Genomic DNA, 23,467 nt, shown 5'->3' with positions numbered 1-23,467 from the left:
CCCTCCCGGTTCGGTGCCTCCGCGGGGTCCCCCTGCGCTGCAAGGTGGGCGCGGCCACCCCGCTGCCTCCATAGGCTCAGCGCCGCGGGCACGTACCCGCACATACCCTGCTCCTCGGCGTCTGCGTCCTCCTGCAGGCCCGCGCCCCGCGGCCGTCTCACCGTCCAGCCCGGGTCCCCTAAGCCCGCCCGCCGCCCCCGCTGCCTTTCCCCACTGCGCCTGCGCCGGGCGGCAGTGCGGCTGCGCCGGGTCCGCTCCGGGAAGCGGCCGACGGGCAGCGCCGAGGGCCAGAAAGGAGCGGCGGGGAGAGGCGGGCGTTGCGTTCCGGCATGGAGGACGACGCGCCGGTGATCTACGGGCTGGAGTTCCAGGTGGGTGCGGGCGGCGGTGGGTCGGTTCACTATCGGCAGCTGTAGGAGCTGCTGTGCCGCTCCCTAGGCCGCTGGCGGGCTGGAGGCCCCGCTGGGGCCGCTCCTCTGCTGCTTCCCTCCGCCGCGCTGTTTGGCGGTGTCCCCGGCGTGCCCTGGGCAAACGTGCTCCACCGGGTTGCCGGATCTTCTCCTTCCTTGTCAGCTTCTTATCTGCTTCTCTAGCAGCCTCTTCTTTTTTGTGTGCTGGGCCGATAAGGTGCCCGTAGTCTCCGGTAGGTTCTTCTAGCTGTTTCTTCCCTTTCAGAATTTATTTTTCTTCTTTTTTTCTTTTTTTCCCCAAACGACCTTCTGAGGGTAGAGTGTGGAACTTCATAAGAAGTTGTGAATTGTACTGAGTTATATCTAACTGCAAAGCAAGGTGGTGTATGTAGGTGTCTCTTGCTGTTTTCCTCTCTCTGGGCCTGTCCCCCATGACAGGTTAACCCATAGCCTTAGAGCTGTTTCCAGGGGTGGGAAGCTACACGACAAGGCAAAAACTGCAACACGGGAAGTTCCATACCATCATGAGGAAGAACATGATGGAGAGCAGAGTGCTGGAACAGGCGACACAGAAAGGTGGTGGAGTTTCTTTCAGTTTCTTTCATTCAGGACCCGAATGTCTCTTTTTGTGACCTGCTGTAGGGAACCAGCTTCAGCAGGGGGTTGGGCTAGGTGGTCTCTAGAGGACCTTTCTAACTACTGCAGTTATGTAATTTTGGCTGTAAGGATGGAGCCTCTTTCTGGACTGCCCTACTCTTCCTTATGAACCTATTGATCATAATGGAGGAATACAATCTCATGGTGTGGTTCCTACAAGTTGTAGAGGAACACTCAGTAAGATAGCCGGGCCAATGAGAGTGATGCTATCCCATTATTCCTTCCCACAATAACGTTTTACTCAGCTGCTCTCTTTAGCAACAACTGCCCTACTATTGCTGTTACAGCACTACAGGAGAGGCTGCATTTCTTCTGCAGCTCACAGAGCAAAGCCTTCATTTTACAGTCGATTCAGTAATATAAACTAACCATAAATGTATGCCTACATGCATTTTTTTCATTACTAAAATGCTTATGGAAAGTGTTCTGGAAGTGTATGAAGGTTCTGTTTATGAAGTTTGGTGCTCTGTCTACCGAAATGCGTGCTCTGTAATGCTGACTACACAAATAGGTCTGTCTGAGAAGAAAATCTGTTTGGTTTTCCTCTCATATAAGAGCTGATGTGTAGCACTTACCTGCACCACAAGTTAAATCTGTTGAAGTCTGATGCCACTGTTTTGTGTGTAGATTGTACTTAAAGATTAACAAAACTTAAACCTTTCTTGTAGAATAGAATATATCCTCTGTTTAGTAAAATTCATAGCTTCTTTCTAGGAGGTCTTATAATGACAAATTTCTCAGAAGTATAGGAAATCTAGCCTGTCTTCTGCCTGCTCATGGGCCTGCACTATTCAGCCTTTCACATCACACATCTCTTGTGGACCTCTTCCCTTCTGCAATCTGTAACAGCTCTGATGGGATTGGGAAGCAAAAGCACTAAGGTGGTGGTAATAAAAAAGAATTACACTTAATTCAGAGCATTTAGAGAGGGGGTGGGGAATAAGAAAGATGGTTTATGACTGCTTCTTTCCAGTGTATGTGTCAGAAACACTGTGACTTCAGAATAACTTTTCTATTAAAGCCTGTTTAAAGAATTTTTCTTTTGTTGCTTAAGTCTGGCTTTTTATTTTTTTACTTTCACTTACTGATAATCTTTCCTTTGACTCTATGACAATCTTACTCAAAGCTGAGATTTGAAATGATAAAACGTTTATAGAGAGGAAGGAATCTTCTATTTCTATTGTAAATAATTATATGTCACAAACCGAGGGCATCTAGAAGCTGCACTAGAGGTTGGAGATTAGTCCAACCTGTGTTTGGCTCCAGGAGTCGAAATCTGGTTTGGGTTACTGCCTGAGGAAATGTGGTTGTTGTAAGTATGCATTTGATCTGCTTCAGTGTAGCATGGTTTTTAAGTTTAAGAATGTGAAGCTAATTCCTTCTATCCGTCAGAGTTAGCAGATGTGCTAACTCACTTGCAATAAAAATATTTCTGCATAATTTCTGGTCAGTTTTGAATGTGGTGGGATTTTTTTTTTTTGTATGTGGTTTTTTTTTTTAGATATCAGTATAAGTAAGGTAGATTAGAATAACATGCAAATATTATTTTTATTTGGTTTTCATGAAAATATGGACTAATGGAATAAGAACATCTTAGTTGGCAGAGCTATATCACTCACATTTCAGACACATGAAAATGTAAATAAAATATACAAATCCTGAGCCTTTGTACTAGCATATAAGCACTCGCTGTTTGAAACTACTTTGAAGAACTTTGATCAAGTTAAATTGTTGAATTCCATTTTGTGCAGGATTAGGGTTAGTTTTCAACCTATTTCATTTCCCTTGTTTTATCAGATGACTGCAGATTTTTCTTGTACTATTTATACTGTTCATATTGCCCTCAAAATGTGGTCTGTTTTTTCTTTGCTGTGTTTTCTTTGCTGAGCTATGTGAACAGTGCATAAACATGAAAAGTATGTATCAGTTTTAGGATGTGCGATTCTTTCATGACTTTTCTCTGACAGTGACTCACCATAGTTGTTCTATGCTCCAATTGTAGTCAAAATGAAAATAAATGCAAAGGAATAGATAATGGGTGAGAAGCCACATGAATTGAGGACTAAGTGGTGTGGCTGTGAATCCTTATGATGAATATGAAGCAACAACAGTAGCTGCAGAACATTTCCTTTCAGAAGCACAACCCTTCTGTACTGAATCTTACTCTCACTAATAACCTAAATTATGAGAGTGTGATAAATGGGTTCCCACCAGGAAATGCTTCTGTGCTGTTCCAGTGACAGAGCACTGGCACAAGTTGCCCAGAGGCAGTGCAGTTTTTCCTTGGAGATCTTCAAAAGCCACCTGAACGTCATGTGGGCACTGTGCTCTGAATGCCCCTGCTGGAGCAGGGACCGGACCAGGTGAGCTTCAAGGCTCCCTTCCCACCTCAGCTGTTCTGTGACCTTGCTATTTTTTTTTTGTTACTGAAATAATCTGTGTCATATATTTCCTGGCTGGAGTTGACTTATGTTTGCTTTCTAACCTAGAGTACACAGTATGCTTACTGTTTGTTGAATAAGCTTCATTTTCAGGTGATCCATAGTTTCTTTCAGCTTTCTACTGTTTGAATATTTCAACAGTGACATTTTAAATAGGTGTATAAGCACTACTGAATGCCTGGAAGTACTTTACATGCCTTACTTTAAAGTTGGCTCGATGTGCTTATAGCCTTGGGCATGAGGTATGTGGTAGTTGCTTTTCAGGACTTAAGTGTGGCACAGCTTCAATGCCAACTGTGATTCTGGAGGAAGAACCTGTATCTTGCTTTGTTCTGTGATGATAAGCAATCCTTGGTTCATATTTTAATTTTCAGTTAGTTGTTGGTCATATTTGTACAACCTGCTAAGACCATTGGTTTAGAGCTTTTGCCTGTTTGATAGAGTAAGGTGGCTTTTAATTTCAATAAAGTAAAATGAGACTTTACAACAGATCGTAAAGCAGTACAAGATACTAACTGGCATAGGGTTGGCCACAGGTCTTGCACAGTATGTGTGCGTGTTTAAAATTAGTATGTACTGAGAATAGCTGTAATGATTTAGTAGAAAGTAGGTATAGATTCACAGAAGAAGAAGGAAGGGAAGGGACGTTCCAGGGAGCTGCATGCCACTTGTGCAGCACCCAGGGAACCTCTGAATCCTCTCAGGCTCAGTGATGCTGCCATTATGGGAGGTGCAGAGGTTATGGCTTGTGTTTGCAGTGAGGTTTTCTTCTTGGGAGAGCCTTTTCAATCCCTTGTGGGATAGAAGAAAGTTGTCTAAACAGAAGTAAGATAATAATCTGATTATAGCATTAGTGATGTCTTTGGAGAATTTAGTTGGAAAATTGTATTGATTCAAGAAACTGAATGATTATGGCTTACTAAAATTCCTACTGTTTTCTTCGATCTTTTTTCTTTCCCAATGTTATTTGCCTCATGAGTGCCAGTCCTGTATATTGTAGTCCAGGCTGGAAGGATGTTCTCTCATGGGTTTTTCTATCTGCCTCCCCGTTCGTGTCCCTTTTTGAGGGCAGCATTTCACCTGAGAGGACATCATATACAACTCCAGCCAAACACATTATTAGATTCAAAGACTCAATGGAGAGGAAGGAAAAAGAAAAGAAGAAAAAAAAAAAAAAAAAAAAAAGGTATGTGACAAAGCTCTCTTAAGTAATCTTCCAAAGATCATAATGCTTGAATTGGACTAAATGGATATTACTACTTTTAAGATCCTTAAGTAATTAGCAGGATCTAAGTAATATTAGGTAAGGTACAGCCTAATGAAAATATGAAGCTATAGTTATGTGAGCTTGAAGAACTCTTAAAGATATTTACCTTTAAGCTTTGTTACAAGTGTACAGTGACAGTGTGAAAGTGGGATTTCTAAGGATGATTGTGCTATGCAAGGTTTTGTGCAAGGGTTGCTTTTGTAGCTGGGAAGGTTTACAGAACCTGTCAGCCTGCGCAATAAGGTCAGTGCACTAAATGTGTTTGTGATGGGAATTGTTATGCTATGAACGAGTTTGAGAAAGCAGCTGTCAGAGCACTGAGGGTCACCTGGGCATGTGTGCTGCCAACCTCTTCACTGATGGATTTGCTGCAGCTTTTTGCAGCTGATGGTTGGAGAGTCTCCTGCTGGGAAGGGAGGAACAAGGCTGTCCTATCTAGGTAAAGATCAAAGTGTACCTACTTGAAAATGGAAAATAGGCCAGAAGGCAGGCATAATATTTATGCTGTTATCATCCTGGGGCTTTCTTGAGGAGGGAGGAAAAAAACCTCTTGATTTTTCTTTTCCTCAGATTGGGACGTCAGCAAAGCCAACCTTTTTCTCTTCTGCCTGTGCAAGGAGCTATATATTTCTGGGTTTTGAGCATAAGCAGGTGGTCAAATGGCTGCCTTCAGATTTGGGGACTGCAAGCCAAATGTGATGTACATCTTTTATTGTAATTTCACTGTTTAATAGCACAGACTGACTATATTGTTTTCAAATGGCACCTGTAATATAACCAAAAGAAGCTCAATTGTAGCTCATTTAATGCAGATATTCGAATATTCAGGGCTGTATTTTTGTTTGCTGCTATCAGACCAGAGCAGCACATCAACTAGAAGTATGTTCAGCAGTAGTACTGAGGTTACTCAAGCCACTTTATTCTTGGCACATTAACACCCTAAATAGTAACAGTCTAATTCAGAAAGTGACTTTGTGGATTTGGTTAATGGAGAAAGAGGAACTGAGAAAGTTTTGAGAGAAGTTACGTACGAAGTGCAGATTGGATGCATTATGGTTCCAAAACAGCCTTCTTTATGTCTGAGACCAGGCATATCCAACCTGCAGCCTGGCACAGTCCATGCTGTGACCATTCCATACCATCATGGTGATGGCTCAGCTTTGGGCATGCACCCATTGCTCAGCAACAGCAAAACCATCAGTGCACTATTGATGCTGTCTGAGGTCCAACCAGGGCACAGGGAGTGCGTGGTGCAGTGCCAGCTCTAGTTGTGGTAAATAATATTATGTATGTTGGTACATTGGCTAAGCACAGTCCTGTGAACAGTGAAAAATATGCAGCCTTCCCTTTTTGTAGAGGAATTTTTAAGAATGGGTTTCAAGATTGCAAAAGAAACAAACAAACAAACAACATCAATTTTTGGTATATTTGCAACTACATTTTCATTTGACATGCACTCTATTTTAAAATGTATTTATAGAGTTGCAGTCAGATATTCAACTCCAAAATCTGACCATGTCTCAGTACCGGACTTTTATAAGAGAAAAATATCCCTCGATCCACAGTCATACCTTATTTATGTCATTGGTTTCTGCCGATAAAGCAATTTGTGAGCAACTGTTCTCGAGGATGAAGCACAGGAGAAGTAAAGTTTCATAAGTCTCTGAGCACCTTGAGAATTGTGAATACTTCCATCAGAGCAGCCTGATACATGTATTAGTTCCATAAAAACAGGATCAAATATCCCACTGCCTTTATGTTTTTATTGCTCTTTTTTTTTTTTTACTGCTTTAATGAAAATATTAAAAATTGGAATCAGTTTTGTTACTTATATACATTAACTATGTAATATAGTTAATGAGGGCTACTCTGAAAGTAATGCTGCCTATTTTTTTTGTGTTGGCTCACGACATCAGAGGCAGATGATGGTGGTATGGCAGTTGGTTGAACCATCTCACCTGTATTCCATTACATTTTGTTACTGTGACAGAGGGGCAGTCTGACAAATTGGCATCTGACATGGAAGCGTGGAGTGTGCAATTGAATACCTCCATGAAGAAAAAGGGCATCTGCTAACATTCATCTGTGCTTGCTGAATGTTTATGGAGACCAAACGAAGGATGTGAGCACAGTGAGGTGGTGGATGATGTTTCAGCAGTGGTGACAGCAACAGTGGGTCACCTCCACTGGTGCAGGTTTTGATGAGCACGGCATGCAGGCTCTTGTTTATTGTTGGTGAAAATGCATAGCTAATAACAATGACTGTGTTGAATAATCTAGCATATCCATTGGCTAATGCTAGAACCAGATTTCAGGTAATGTGTGAAATTAGTAATCTAAGCTTCTGTTTTCTAGAAAAACTTAACTTATGCCTAACTTTAAGTAGCTCGTTTCTACCCCATCCTCTCTTTTTGTCTCTGTCCAAGGTGCTGGTCTTTCTTGATGTTTGTTTTTGTTCAGTTTTCCTTTCTGCTTCTGTAAAGGTATAATTTTTGTTCAAAGTTCATTCACAGCTTGCACTTGTGCAAGTGCAAGCTTTACTGTCTTGGGGACAAATGATACATTATGAATGCATTTTATAATTTTTACTTTTATATAGATTTATGTAGTATTCTCTGTCCATACGTGTAATTTTTGGCTCTATAAAACACTTCAAGATGCAATAGATGAAAATGCCAGTTCGTTATGTTTGACTAGATTTTTTTGTCTCTGACCCATACTAAACTTCATTGTGACCATTGCTATAGTTTATTCAGTTGTATATCTGAGTTCATTCCTTACTTTGGAAAAAAAAAAAAAAAAAAAATTGAATTTTGACTGTACTATAGCACGTGCTCTTTTTTTTTTTAATATGGCATGGAAATGATGTTTCTAATTTATGCACAAAATAACACATTATGGTATTCTTGTAAATTATTCTTTACACTGGAGTCTTAAGGTTGTTTTCCTTTGTTCCTCCTCCAAACCCCTCACCCTCTCACGCTCTCTACCTTAACCTTATTTTTTCTTCAGAATATTTTTGTTACTTTGAGAGACTCTGTGTAGGCAGAATAGCCTGTCCTAAACATAGGATGCAAAAGACACTGGGAACCCCTCTAGAGCTCAGTGGTGCTGTGTCCTGGATCACTACAACTGTTGCTCACATCTCTTTTCATCCCTAGATACTTCTATTTTCAGAGAACACAAGATAGAATTGATAATTGTTTGATTGCTTAGGTTTTCTATTTTGTAATTGTGTACATGTAGCCTCCAATTTTGTAGAAAACAAATCACTTGGAGAACCTATGCATAGGTGTATATGGCCACTGGTTTCTTCAGCTTCCTTGGCAGATAGTATTGAGAAATCTTTGGTGTTTACTTTTTCAAAGGCAGTATCTGCTTTTGTGTTAGGTGGGAGGGATTTTTGGCTGTATGTTTAAATATTTGGCTGTATGTTAAAATATTGGGGAAGTTCATGACAGTCAGGTTGTTGCAGTATTGCTCCAAATTTCTAAAACTCTACGTGGTTTAAGCCATGCAGGTTTCTTCACAGAGATTCTGACTAAAGTTTACAGTGAATGTGAAGTTTGAATGTGTAACCAGAAGGCTCTCCATAGTTCGCAATATTTTACTCTTTCCTTGATTTTTTTTTTTTTTTTTCCCTAGTCTTAGATGTTCTTTAAAAATGAAGCTAATTACTTCATGTAATGCCATGCAGCATGTCAATTTCCTTGGTAAATAAAATTTTAGTATTTTCAGTAGTAGACTATTTTCAGATCTACTTGCGACTTAGTGTTCTGTGGATAACTAGCTTTGTATAAAAGCTTTTTTTATTGGTTTAGATTAGTGGATACTCATTCTACTCTGCTTTTTATTTTCTATTTGCTGCAATTGTGAGGAAGGATGCTTTTGTGTAAGATATTGGGGGCTCTTCTAGACTCTGCTCAGCAGTCCAAATGCAGAGGCTTTATTCATCACAAGACTTCTATTGTTGAAAAAAACGTTTTTCTAAACGTAACTCAGAGTAGACAAAATTAAACATCTATTTGTCCAGGAAGTACGTGACAGTCCATCGTAATGCTATTTCAAGATTCAGATTTTCCTTACTTGTCAACAACTGATGAGTTTGAACTCTATATTCTGTGGAAGCTGTAGTTCTTTATGACAGACAATAAATGGTAATCTGAAAACTTATTTTGGGTACTTTGTATCTAACCTGATTCATTCCTGAAGGCAAAAAGATTAGATCTACTTGAACAGCTTTAAAAGGGGTGAGAAGCTTCTTTGTTTTTTTGTTTTTTTTTTTTTTGTTTTGTTTTTTAATTTTTATTCAAGTTATTTGGAGGCCTCTTCTTCTCAACTTGCAGAAACAAAAATAAACTTGTTTGCTTGAAAGAGATACGTAGCTATTGACTTACTTCTAATGTTATATTCAAAATAATTGAAAGGAGGTCTGAAATAAAAAGCAGCTCTTTGCTAGAGATCTGCAAATGTAAATTCTGTTTAAGGCAAAAGCTTTTCTGAAATCTTTTTGGTGACCTCTTCTTGTTTCTGTCAATTGGAAACATTGTCTAGGCTTCTTGGAGATGAGTGCTACATATGTAGGAGAGCACAAACAAATCAGTACAGTACTGATCTCTGATCTACATTTGAGTATGTTTTGAACACAAACTGAATTGTGTTCCATAGTGTTTTTTTTCCACTCATGTAAATGTTGATCTACTAGCTTACACTTCTTAAGCTTATGTTTTTTAACCTCTTCTGCTTGATCTGGAGCAAAATGTTGTCTAAATCATTTTTTTTGGTCTTGCATATCACATATGAACTGTTTATGCTGTTTATGGAGTGTAGAGTACTTTTATGAAAAATGATTTTGCTCTTATTGTTTCTGCTAGACAATGACTTAGACTGTTTTGCCTTATTATGTAAGGAAAATCATTGAGTTGCTATTCTAGCATTGTATTGTTATTTTAAATTTATACATTGTGATCTAGAGTTGAAAAAGAAAAGATTTTTGGTTTTTAATTTTTTTAAGCTTAGTGTTTGATGGTGAGGAAAAGAATTCTTTCATTTTTATGCAAGTATCTTCAGTCTGAATTGTTAGAGAGAGAGTGGTGATGGGGGGGGAGGGGGGAAAGAACTTCCAGTATGAACAGCTCGGGTTTTTTTAATATTACATCCAGTACACTTAAGAATCAAGTTCATTGTTCCACTGTTTGTTTCTTCTGTTTTTGTCTTTTTTCAATTCATAAAGGAGAATTAATGTGGGGGAACTGCTCTTACAATGAAGGCCAGTTAAGTATTCAGGACCTATGTCTTCCATGTATTTTACAAATGTGAGAAATTGTAGAAAAATGTATTAAGCAAAATAGACATAACTAACAAAAAAATACTACAGTTGTAAAATGTGATGCTTAAAAATGATCGATACATGAGCTTAAAGATTTTTGCCGAAATTAATGGATTGTAATAATTGGACTTTTCTAATGGCTTTCTCTTTCCCTAGGCACGAGCGTTAACACCTCAGACAGCAGAAACAGATGCTATAAGATTTTTGGTTGGAACACAGTCTCTTAGATATGATAATCAGGTAACTTATTTCGGTCAAATGTCAGTTTTGGGGGTTTTTTGTTTGTTTTAACACTGTTCAAATATCTATCTTCTTCCTGCCTCTGAAGTTTAAGTGATAGTTAAGTTGTAGATTTACATTAATTGTTTGCAGATATATTGATAAGAAATATAAGTGAGAGTGTGTATTTCTGGAAAATTAAACTGTTCTAAATTGTGTTACTAAACCAGTTTGGCTTAGTGAAGCAGTTGCCATTTTTTTCATTAATTTAAATCTCTAGATTTTTCTGGAGCTGTCTTTAAACCTTGGAAGATTTGTGAAGTAAAACAAAATTCTTTAGTCCTTGATCATCTTTAATATGACTCCTGGCATATGCATAGCTGTCTATCTGAAGCCACGGGAAATGGATTTTTTTCACCTATAATTGTTGGTAATCAATTGTGTCTTTACTGATCACAAATACAGCAAGTTAAAAATTTCAGGGAGTATCACAGCTTAATTTCTGTTGGACTGTTTCCTGTGTGGTTCAGAGTACAGCACTTACAATTTTACAGTAATTTTATTTTTATGATTAAACTTCTGTATGTGTGTTCACAGTGAAAGAAGATCTTGAGGGCAGAACAATTAGAAAGCTACACTGGGTGTAGGCTTCAGGTGGGTGTAGCAGAAGTGCTGCAGATGTTCTCTGTTGGTAGATGCCAGATGCTGCCCTGTGCAGTTTGCAGCTGCCTATGCAAGGAGGGCACAGTTGAGACCAACAGAATAGTGGAACCTCTGAAAACTTCTGAAATGGGAGAAAATACTGCATGGGAGAGAGAAGGGAACAAAAAAGAGAAAGAAACAGAATAAACCATAGGGGGAATGGCAAGGTCAAAGGAGGAACAGGCAGTGTTCTGTGGTGGAGCAGATATCCTTGCTTCCTGTGGAGAACCTGTTCCTGAATGTGGATATTTGTGAAGGAACTGTGGTCAAGGAGACCACATGCTGGAGCAGAAAAAAAGTGAGAGATGGAGAGTGGCAGAGAAGACCCTATATACTGAGTGTAACCCCATGCCCTCATGTGCCGTGTAAAGCTCCAGATTGAAGGAGTTAATTCAGAGAATGTGGAGAGAGAAGGATTTTAAGGTTTGTCTTTCTGATTTCTCACAATCCAAATTAGTCACTAAATTTATTTACTGCCAATAGAAATATAATTTCCCCCCAGTGAACATTGTAATTGTACACAATAAAGCACTGAGTTTGGTACCAAATCTTAATGCTGGTTAAGACTCAAGAGGGGAAAAAAGCGTTCGAAGGTACAAGGAGTATGGAGTATTCAGTTTCTTTACTTTTTCAGGTAATACTTGTGAGACCAGTGACAAAAGACGTGGCATAACAAACTTAGTTAAAAATAAGATGATCAAAAAAATCATTATGCATTTGTCCTGGATGCTCTACAGACATTTGGTGTTTTTCTACTGAATAAATAGCTTTATCAGGTTAAAAGTTGAATCTATCTTTTACTTCTTGGTTGGACTAATTAAATTCTAGTCCAAAATTGGGCTCCAAATTAGAGGGTGATTCTTGCTCACTGATTGGCGTCCAGCAGATCTTCAATAATTTAAACGTTCTGATGTAGGTAAATTTTTTTGGCATAGACTACCTATTTTGGACATATCTCCATATACGTGTTTCAGCCTCATTGAACGTAATTTTTTTTTCCAGTGAATAGCATTAATAATAGATGTGCAAGCCACTTCCTAGGGTATTAACGAATCTTTGGGGGTTATTGGCCTTTAGCTGTGCCTCAGGCCATTAGCTCCATCAGCTAGTTGCTAATCCCTAAGAAATGCCTTAGGCCTCAAGTCATTATTGTTTAATTCAGCACTATGTTCTCTAGATTTGCTTAAAAATTTCTTTGGTTACTTGACCTAACTTATGAACTGGCTTGCAGCCTTTAATGCTTGACCAAGTGCTGTGTGGTGAGATATTGAATATGCAGTTCCATTATGTGCAGAATGTTTCTTCCCTTCCAGTCCCAAACCAGGTGTGTTGCAGGTAAGAGAACAGCAGTCATGAAGCTGGCGAGGTAGTTTCTTCCTTAGTGAGATTTATTTCTGTACAAGTAATTCATAGGAGCTCTGGTGAAAATGTTTTGCTGTTAATGCTTTCTTTATGAGGCCAAGGAAGGTATTTTTAAATGTTGTATTCCGACAGTACTTGAGATATTATCAGTGTCAAGTACTTGTTTTTTGATCTGCATAACTTCATGAAAGTAGTTCCTTTTTGACTTGAGGTCTGTCATCTGCTCCTGTGGAACAACTTTGCTACGTACTTTCGGGATGTGAATGGAATTAGGAAACCTGAATACATGCAGCTAATGAAGAATACAAATGTGATTTACTCTCTTTTATGAGGTTTGGAGATCTTGTAAAAAAATATATAGGAGAAAGAAGGAAGGAGAACGAAGGAAGGAGAACAGCGTGTTCTTGATGTAGTGTTGTGGAAGTGGAGAGTAAAACTGGCAACATGAAGTGTGTTGCCAAATGGAAGAGAGACAAAGAAAACTCTCCAGTGAAATACCACTTGAGGGAAGGTGATAATTGAAGAGAGCAGTTTAGGCTGCTGGTCTGTATTGTAATCTTATTGTTTAGTACTTCAAAAAAAAAATCTCTGAAAATCTACACCTTCTGTCCAAATATCTGTCACCTGATGTAAGCATCTGCTGCTGCTGAGCTGGGGGTTTGGGTGCTTTCTTTTTTAAAGGAATTCTCTAAACCAAAACAAACATTTCATATCTTTGAATGTAGTTCTTGGTTTTTTAAACTATGTTCACTGTGACTTCTGAGAAATTGTTCATGCGGTTGTATACTTGTTCTCTGACAGTATTTTACATGGTTCTTAAAAACTTGTGCTTTTGGAAGCTTTTGTATTTCTGCTGCTCGTAGTTTAATGCAGTTACTGTGTGTTTTTTTGAAAGCATACACAATAAGCGTACTTCACCTAATCTTTTTTGATCTCTCTGAGAACTGAGTTATCTTCAGTCTTGTGTTAGAATCCAACATAATCGTTTTCATGCATGGTGTTACATAGGCATAGAGATGGCAGTGGCCACTCAAACTGAAACACTTCCCACATCTCCCGCTCTGTACTCTGTTAGTCTCTGATGTAAGGAAACAAATTATAGAGTTTGTGTAATGGAAGAAAAAGAGTAATTTTGTTCTGAATGTGTTCAGTTGTCTCCCTGCCTTAGTCACTTCCATAGCAATTAGTGATTTCTCCAGATTTTTTTTTTTTTTTTTAGTAAAGTCAAATAATTATTTGCCTTCGGATCTCTACATTATTTTCTCTCTCTGTTTGGACTTGTATGTGTTCAGTCTTCAGGGAGTCTTCAGCATAATTACAGCAGCTAGGTGACTCCTTAGTGTTGCTACTGATGATAAGAGTTATTTTCCACAAAGACCATGTTCCACAAGAGCTATGGTAGCGCATATCATTACTCAGGACAGTGCATTCATGTTGAAAAGGTTCTCTGAGTGTACCTATGCTTACTATTGCTGTTATCCTCTTCTGTAGCATCCATATACTGAACTTATTTATCCAAGTTGAAACTCATTTCTCTACTCCACTGGAAAAAGTTAGAAAGATAGTAATTGAGCAGATGAAAATAGCAACTTGTGCAGCTGGGGCTTGCATTAGGACAGTTGTAGCTGAATGTTTTTCTGCTAGTATTTCTCTTCATGACATCACGCTGGTAATGTATTTGGTACTTTTGTATTTTGCACGAGAATTGTTTTGTCTTTGGTATTTAGTATAGCTACAGCAGAGGTTTCCAGGTATCTGTGATGTCAGCTGAAGCAAAGACATGACAGCAGAAGAGGAATTGGTCATCTGTGATTTCCGAATGCTTCAGATGGGATAAAGAGCTTTCTGACAGTTTGTGTTGAATGACCCTCTTAACCAGGCCAGTGCAGGCAAACATATGTGCAATTGGGGTAAATAGTTTTGCTTTGTGGTTCACCTCTAGAGACTTCAGTGAAGCTGCCAAATGAGACTTCAGTGACTCCAACAGAAGGTTTCCTTCCCTCTCCTTTTTTTTTTTTTTTTTGAGATAACTGAGAACAAGCAAATAAAGCAGATCTGTTTGTGCTTTTCACAGAGAAAATAAGCTCTTATTTTTAAATATTTTCATGTATTTCACATTATTTATGTTAAACATCTAATTCAGTAACTTTGAGGGATCTGTTTTTTGTTGGAGATCCAAAAGCCAATTATCATTATTTTGATGTGTAAAAATAGTAATAGGAATTATTGTTCTTGAGCCTGTTGAAAGTTTTACTTTAGAGTTATAAATATGTTGCAGTTTATCTCCAAGCTGTTGTTTTCATGAACAATTTGAGTTGCGAGTTGATTCAGAACATCAGAATACAGCTTATATAAGAGAGCAGTGCAGGGGGCTGAGTATATGGTGTCTGTTAAAGTTAGTCAAGGATTTAAAGCACTGAATGGGGAAGAGTTCTCTTCAGAGACAATAGCATTTGATTTAGGACACAGGGAGTAGGTCAGGAGGGGATATACAGAGCACCAAAGTAAAGGGCAGCTGTAGATAAGTCCAAGGGGTGTGACTCTGGAGAGTTATGAAAGACAGGAAGGTGACTTCCTTAAGTTGGACAGGAAGATGGCTATGCAATTGCTGCGGGAGATGGATGTTGTCCTGATGCCTGGGTAGATTTGTAAGTTCAGGGCAACAAATGAAGTCAAGTTTGAAAGGACAGCGTGCTCATCAACTGCAGGACTGCTTATGTGCCCTGGATGACTGAGTTAAGAACACTGCAGGTGATGAGGTCCTGCATTATATTTGAAGAAGTTGCTGATGACTGCACTCAGCAGTTGAGTGTTTGAAGGAGAGGTAAAAAGAGAAAAGGTAACACATCAGCCATTTCGTGAACTTATGTACAGTATTGCCAATATAGCCTGAGTTGATACCTATTTAGTTGTTTCTCTATTTTATGAAAAAATTTTGTAATGTCTTGTATGTAAGACTTCTGCAGTGGTTTAGTAGATGACTTTGTTTCTCTCTTCATTGTTGATACAGCCTTACTAATGAATCTTAATTGAGATTACCTAAAAGAAAAACAGGAGTGAGATATAGATTTATTAAGACATAGTTAGTATTTCTTAAAAGAATCTTTCAGTTCGATATTTTATCTTTGTTTGTAGTCTAAAATGTATTATATTTCCAAGTGTTTTAGTAATGGATAGTTTTATGTATGGATACATATATATGATTGCTTGCTTGAGGAGCACTCTAGAAGTTTCAGTTATTTTTGTTTCAAAACAAAGTCCTTTCTCTCTCTCCAATTCTTTCTTCAAAAGATACTTAAATTTGATGGCTTGTATACAGAGTTAATGCAGACATCTTGACTGAAAATTGTGATGTTATTATTTCTGTTTATTGCTGGAAGAAGTGTTCAAATGCAGTGTTAGTGGCTTATTACTGATAACTATAATATGAAAAATCACCTTCAAGCTTTAAGCTGCAGGACTGAGAAGAATAAATACTGTATTTCATCAAGACAGAGAGATGGCTTATTTTTCTAGAAAAGTCTATCTTGATGAAATCAATGATATAGTAAATTGTTAGTATAACAATTAATTAAAGTAGATATCAGTTATAAAATTCTCATTAAATTGTTCTGTGCAGTCATTGTGTATAATTAAGACCCACAGGAAAACATTTGAAAACCTAATGTTCTCTTTTATTGTATTTGCAGATTCACATCATAGATTTTGATGATGAAAATAACATCATAAACAAAAATGTGCTTCTTCATCAAGTGGGTGAGATTTGGCACATTAGTGCCAGTCCTGCAGATAAAGGTGTACTGGCAACTTGCTACAATAAAAGTAAGTCCTTTCCAACAATTTTAAAGTTTAAGTGCTTTGATATTTTGAAAGCACAAGGATTGAACATCTGGCTATGTGTAAAACCTTAAAAATAGAAGTTATCAACACAAGTATTTTTTCAAAGGTCTGCTGTACCATTAATTATGCCTCATCCTTCTTCTGTCCTCAGATCATCTTGATTAGAAATTGGTTTGCATTCATATCAAAGAAACCAGCAAAACCAAAGTATTGCTTACCTGATTAATGCCAAGCAGGTCAAATAAATTATTCCTGTTATTTTAGGCTTCATTCTTTTTATTGTTTCATATATTTGATTTTTAAAGTGAAAACAAATGTCTTTCAAAATTTCTTGCCAGCACCAAGCTCCCTTTAAAATTGCAGATTAAGTCTGCATATAGTGTTATTTGTCATATGTTTAATGCAGATATGCCCACAGAGGACTATAAATTGTCTAAATATCTCATCAAAACCAGTAGGAGTGCTCCTTGTGTACCCTTAACACTAAGTGCACAGCTGTTTAGATCAAGAATCTTTGTGCCTTTCCTTGGTAAGGCAGATGTGAAGATTTTCTGTTCTAAAGCTTGGAAAATCTTGCATTATTTGAGAAGGGGTGGTCGTTTTTCTCTCTGACAAGTAAGAAATCTGTGCTGTCAATTTGAATAAATATTGTTTAGTCTCATGTGTTCTAGTGTATTCTTTCATGAAAATACAGCCTAAGTATACAAGAATATGACAGTGAGTTTCAGACATAATGCATCTGTCAGCTGTGGAGCTGTAAATTCCTACTGTTCAACCTCTTGTTTAAAAAAAAAAAAAGTTGTTCTGGGGCTACTTGGTGCTTTTATTTCAGTCCAGATGAAATGGAAATCCTATGGCATGAATTTCTTTTGTGAGTCAGTTGTGAATCTTTAAAAACAATTATAAAAGTAATGGAGGGTTCACTGAAATGGTATTAATGTGGTGTGTTTTTTATTTTAATTTTATTTTTACTTTTTACTGTCTTGTTGACTTTCTGAACATAACTTCTCCATCAATCACTGCCAAGGCAAAGAATATCCCAAAGTTTCCACCAGAAACTTCTGGTGAAGTTTCCTTTGCAGAAAACCAAATGAAGTTTATACATTATATTTCTCTAGCCTTCCTGAGCTGTTTTGTTGGTAATGTGATGGGATAGGGGAGATGAGGAAAGAGTACTGTTTGTTTTCTTTTGTTTTCTAAGAATACTGTGCTCTATAGAATATTGTGAAACACCTCACAGAGTTTATGCACCTCTTTTTTCCTCGCATATAACTTCACATTTCTGTGATATTTCTAATCTCCATTGTTGGACCTATTAATTCATATGTATGCTTTCTATTCTAGATTCTTTGTGTTCTAGATTTGGTTTGCTTTATCGCGTTTAGAAATGTTAAACTTTATCATTTGTACTTTGTGCATCTTCATTTAGAACCATCAGTTGTTAGCATTCTGTAGAAAACAAGATCTGATTCTCAAATGATTACTGATGAATCTAAATAGCAAAACACATAACAGAAAGCACACAGCATAGGGGTTCTAATAATAAGGAATACTAGGTTTAGCAGACAACTTAATTCAAGTAGTAATGCAACCAAATTAAGCATTCAAAACATTTAAAACTATTTGTTTGTTCTGCTGTTTTAAAGAAATGCTGTTTTTCCTTACTGAAGTACCAAGCAAATGACATCCAGTCAGAGGTATTGTGACCACCTCTTGTTGTCTGAGTGCTGTAAATCAGGCAAATCTTGACTCTGTTGAAACTCAGAAAATTTATGTGATAGGCACATGTGATGTTGCGTTTTGGTGTTTCTTTTGATTGAAAATTAGTTTGGCAGCTGTTTGGTTCTGTGAGCACTAAGAATTATGGAAGCTGTATTTTATCCTGGATTGCCAAACTGGATGAAGAAAGGTGTGCGAGTATGTGAAAGAAGCTGGGTATAGGAGGAAAAGCTATGGTAGGACATGACTGAATATTTTGAGGATGGGGGGAGAAGACATTGTAAAATTAATACTTACATATTAATACTTGTACCTAGATATTTTATCTATCTATATAATATGCACTGCATATATGTCAGTTTTGTGACATGTTAACACAGCATCTTTTCACTCTATTGTGGCAAGTCAACTGAATTAAAAATAAAAAACAAGTAGTGGGCTCTTCTTGAATGAGATTTAGATTTCTACTCACAGCTTTAAAGTAGGTGAACATTAAGGGGAGAAATGATTTTAGTAGTCTTTGAACTTTAAAAGTTGGTTAAATTTCAATGTGATACAAATTAAGTTTTCTTAAGATGACTTGTTGTCTAAGCAAGATGCAGCATGCGTAAGGTTTTGAGCTACAGCAATAAAAGTGGCAAAAAACTGGCATCTTGCATTACATTTACATTTTGACTGGCTAACGCTGCTTCTCAGAAAATTTACTTGTGCTTATTTGTATTTAAAGTTTGTTTCTTAAAGTTATCTTACTCGTAATGTAGAAGTTGCATTGTTTTGTTTGCTGTGGCCCAGTAATAAAAAGGAGAATGTAGAATTTAACAAAAAATCTGTAAGAATAATTCTAGAATTCTTATGTTTTTGTTCTTTTTGTTGTTATGACAAGTTCCAATCAGTTGCATGTAAATTTCTAACTTTCTCTAAAGTACTGCAGTAATGACACTTTTAAAAGCATGGATGAGAAAGGTAACAAAGTAATTAAGGAGATAGAAATAGACTTTTAAATATTAGAAAAGAATAATAGCGGGGTGGGATGAGGGTCAGGATTATGCTCTCCAAATAATGGTATAAACCAATAAGTATAGGGATACACAATATAAAATGAAGACAAATAAATCTTCAGATTTGCAAGAGATTGATAGCTATCTGAGAGCTCTATTCATCTTTTAAGGGAAAAAAGTTTTGTATGTAAAATATTTCGTGAAGTTAGAAATAAGATTTTCAGTATTTGAAAGAGCATTATATAGGGTAATTTTTTCACTGAGATGAGCTAAAATGCCAGAAAGGTTGTAGGTAGAGGAGACTAGCTTGGAAATCTGAACAGTGAAAAGCAGACAAAGCCTACACCCAGTTAAGTTCAATTTACAGTCCATAAAGAAAACACAAAGGGGGGCAGGAAAGCATTTAAATGGGCTTATAGAATCATGCAGAGTGCCAGGGATTGGAAGGGACCTCAAAAGATCATCCAGTCCAATCTCCCTGCCAAAGCAGGGCCACCTAGATTAGGTGATACAGGAATACATCTAGGTGACTTGCAGCAGAGTTCTGAGGCAGGGAAACCTACTGTGCATCTAATCTGTTTTTTGTATGTAAGTCGATAGTGATAGCCTCGACTAGAGCTGGCTCAGGAAAGTGGGAACTCTGCGTCAAGATGAGGCTGAGTGATGCTCTCTTTATCAGTACAGTTCGTAATACACTGTTGTAGGATGTGTGAAACATTTAGCAGTTCGGTGGTACAGAGGGAGCTATCATAGAATATCCCAGGTTGCCAGAGTCCCACAAGGACCATTGTGTCCAGCTCCTGGCTCTGCACAGGATCACTCCAAATTCAAACTTGATATCAAAGTGTTGTCCAAACGCTCCTTGAACTCCTTCTGCTTGGGACTGTGACCACTGCTTTGGGGAGTCTGTTCCATACCCGCTGCCCTCTGATGAAGAACCTTTTCCTAACACCCAACCTTGACTCTCCCCTGGTGCAGCTCCGTGCCATTCTGTCAGGTTCTGACACTGTCACTACAGTGTGTGTTAACACTGAAAATTATTTAAGAATAAAACAGTGGTTAGCTGCTAGTTTGTGAGGAGCAAAAAAGTGCTGACCATAACAATCTTAACATGGAAGTTAAGATTTGACAGACAGGCAGTTGTCTGTTCTTGTTTTTTCTGGTTACATCAGTATTTCTGATAGTGGTCATTTCTGCTGGAATTTATAACTGATGATGTAAAAGGAATACTTTCAGGACATCAGGCTAAGACTTTAAGGTTATGTGTATATTCCAGTTACTTGTACAGGGCTGTAGTGTTGCAACTGCCAAGTTAATAGAATACACACTACAGTAATAAAATGTGAATAAAATTACTTAAAACCAAGAGAATGGTTCTCCAAGAAGGTATAAATCCTGAAGCCCAGGGGCCTGGGTTTTTTTGAAAAATTAAAGACTGCAGAGAAGTGTTCTTCCAAATTAACACTTATCAGATAGGCAAGCCATATGATTGTTCTTTCAATTAATTTGTACTTGGAGAGGTGTATATGCATGCTTACAGAAATGAAAATTTATTACATACTCTTGTAGATTCTCAGGCAGATGTTAATGTGAATAAACATCTATTATGCTGTTGATGTTGGTATATTCCATTGTGTGTTCTGACTGCTGCTCAGGATGAAACTAGAGATCTCTTTCAAAGGAGGGAAAACGTGACTGCTGCATATCAGTTGAGGAGCTGCTTAAAACAGCTATCACTGAAGATCTCTTTTGTGCCTTTTAAATGCAGGAAACTTGAAATCTGTTTTGTGAAAACTATTTTCGGTGAAAGGAAAACTTTTTTTTTTCCCTTCTCCTTCCATTATCTCTCTAATGGCAAACAAACCAGATCTTAGTTTACTTTTGCTTGATTTTTTTTTTTTAATGTTTTTAAACAAATTGAGTCGTCTTGTCTTGATGACTGGACAACCAAGTCATCAAGTCAGGATGAGTGTTATTGTCATTCTGCTTTCATACTTTTCATTTTTACTGAACATCTACTTAGCCATAATGACTAAAAAAATTTGGAGTTGTGTTCTGATTTTTTTTTTTAAATGCAGCACCCTTTTCCATAGGATGAAAAAATTGCAGTTCACTATGCACAAGCTATACTCTCAATTTACACTCCTCCATAACTGATTATTTGCAGTTCACCTGAATGTTGTAGTAAGATTATGAACTTCAGGAAAAGTATGAGTGTAAATTAATCAGTACACATGTTCAGTTCTGTGTTCTCCTTATGTTTTGAAATGTAGATAGTTTAAAGACTTTATCATAAAGCACCATAGTACGTACTTCCTATCCATTTCTGCTTTGTGAGCTAGGGAGAAGAGATGAAGAGCTTCTTAGAGATGATTCCTACTTACCTCCAAAATAGAGTAGGAGAAATGGGAACCTAATGTGGTTTTAAGAAGGTAGAGGTTAGAATTGGTTATCAAGATTATCTTTGTATGTGTAGAATTAAACATTTGCTTGGGCATAACTATTAGTTCTAGCAGGAAACCTACAGGGGTGGAAAAAAAGCAGTAACACTATCATCTTTCATCTGTTAATGAAAGCTGTTTGTGGTGTGGAGTGGATTGATGAGGTACACTACTATTTTACCTTTGATCTCTGTTCTGTGAAAGTTAACTTTAAGGATGTTAGATGTTCTTTTTCCTTTTCCTTCCAAATTGAGTAGTCTCAGCCTGTTGATCAAACCAAAGATTGGTTCATCTGCACAAATAGTGTGACTTCCACAGCAGCAAGAGCAGATCCTGTGTAGGAAGAACGTGAACAGCTGTCTAATCCCTTTGTGAAGGGATTAGACCATCTTCATCAACTAACTTGAGTCTACTTCTCATGGCCCAAGATCCTTGCCCTTTGTGGCTTATCCTGTTTTGTGCTGTTTTGGTGAGTGGCACTTAGGCAAAATGTTGCAGTACTTGAACTGCAATGGATTATTAAATAAACTTTGCTACTGTTTTCTGTAAACTTAGTTCTTTCCAGGACATTTTCCTTCCTAATGAAGTAGTTTCAACCTGTTGAACACTTCCATCTTCTTTATTTATCTTGCCCCTACCAGTTCTGCTGTACCCTACTTTAGGTAAAAACATCAGAATTGCATTCTCTACTCGACGTAGGGGCATACCAAAACTTCGTGGAGCTGTAAAATAATTCTTTTATTCTTTCTGCCTTTTGTTAAGTTGGCCAGTGTTTTACTGGCTTATGTGGTTTCTATTGCACGTTACCTTCAGAGAATTGTCAGTAGAGACACTAAAAACATTTTTCAGAATTGTATCTACCAGTCTAACATCATGTCAGGATGACTTAAGATATTTTTCTTCTATTCTTCTATTATAATTACTCTGATGTCACTTGTGAAGAAAACTGTTAACAGTGAAGTTCATCTGTCACTTTTTTGAACACCAGGTTATCAAGAGTTCTTCAGAAGTTCCTTTCTTTTGCATGACATGGAACAGCCTGAAATGATATTGATGGTAGACTACGTGTTTACATTTCCATGATAGTAATTCTCTTAAGAAAACTCATAATGAAATGCCTGTTGGTTTCTGGCTTTAGCTTTTCAGAACCTCATTATAAATCCATTGGGATAAATTTTCATGAATTGAAACAAGAAACAACAAAATCTTTCTCAAGTATAACAATTCAGAGATTTTTTTAAAAAAAATTAGTTTGTTACCACTGCCAGAAAAGTATTCTTTGTGTAACATGAATAGCAGCATTCATATGTTGCTATGAAAAGCAACATTCATAAAGTTGGTTAAAACTTTCAGATCATTTTGAAATTAAATACTTGAAAAATAATTTTGTATCATCATGTTTGTGCTTGCTTCTTTTAGCCTTAAGAATTCAGTTTCTTAATCAAATGTATTGACACATATTTGGAAAACAGTTTGTTTTCCCAGTGCAAATGTATTTTTTGACTTGTATAATTAGGATTTAACTTCGATTACATGTAGGAACACACAAAGCCACCAGAGGGCAAAAGAAAGTGCAAATGGAGAAGGCTGTTATCTGAGTTTTTGCACATGTGAGCATGCACATGAGCAAACATTCTCTTTATTGTTTTTGTTCTGCAAACAAGATAGGTGCCACTGTGCAGCAATTACGGAGATTCTGTATGAATAGTGTGTTTTTGTAGATTCAGAGCCTACACACATACAAAACTGCTGTTTAATTTTGATTTTAAAAAGGAAAATAAAACACTCAAAACAGATTCGATATTTGAAAGTAATGGATTTTGAGTAACGTATCACACTTCTCACACCGTAAAACTGTGTTAGATTTCCAGCAGAGAAATCTCACCGTAGGGGTGGTTGGAAAATGCTCCTAGTGATGTTCTCAATTGCTTAATAGCGAAGAAAGCAGCTGGCATGGACCTCTCTGGTTTCACTGCCCTCTTCTGTAGTGAAAATACTCTGTGTAGGGAAATTTTTGAACGGCACTGTGATAGAGTTGCAATGCAGAGGTGTGCTGGGATCTAGTGAAATTGAATGAATCTC

The 23,467-nt window shown here is 37.6% G+C and overlaps 2 protein-coding genes across 3 annotated transcripts in view; one reads left to right on the top strand and one right to left on the bottom strand.

Moving 5' to 3' along the window:
* The window catches only part of TRAPPC12 (trafficking protein particle complex subunit 12), a 44,159-nt gene extending 43,923 nt beyond the window's left edge, over positions 1-236 (bottom strand). The window contains exon 1 of one of the 2 annotated variants that reach the window (XM_085217967.1): positions 107-236. The gene's annotated coding sequence lies outside the window, so the exon portion shown is untranslated. Of the gene's footprint in view, positions 1-96 lie in introns of both variants that reach the window. The other variant, XM_085217968.1, reaches the window with a different exon arrangement.
* Positions 237-23,467, top strand: part of EIPR1 (EARP complex and GARP complex interacting protein 1) — a 63,538-nt gene continuing 40,307 nt past the window's right edge. Inside the window, exons 1-3 of the mRNA XM_085217969.1 lie at positions 237-371; positions 10,261-10,344; positions 16,077-16,209. Of these exons, the coding sequence (XP_085074095.1) occupies positions 330-371; positions 10,261-10,344; positions 16,077-16,209 (259 nt within the window). The 5' untranslated portion in view covers positions 237-329. The remainder of the gene's footprint in view (positions 372-10,260; positions 10,345-16,076; positions 16,210-23,467) is intronic.

The sequence above is a fragment of the Meleagris gallopavo genome, chromosome 2 (genome assembly GCF_905368555.1).
Source record: "Meleagris gallopavo chromosome 2, MGAL_WU_HG_1.1, whole genome shotgun sequence".
Lineage (NCBI taxonomy): Eukaryota > Metazoa > Chordata > Aves > Galliformes > Phasianidae > Meleagris > Meleagris gallopavo.
This window is presented reverse-complemented; position numbering and strand designations above follow the sequence as displayed.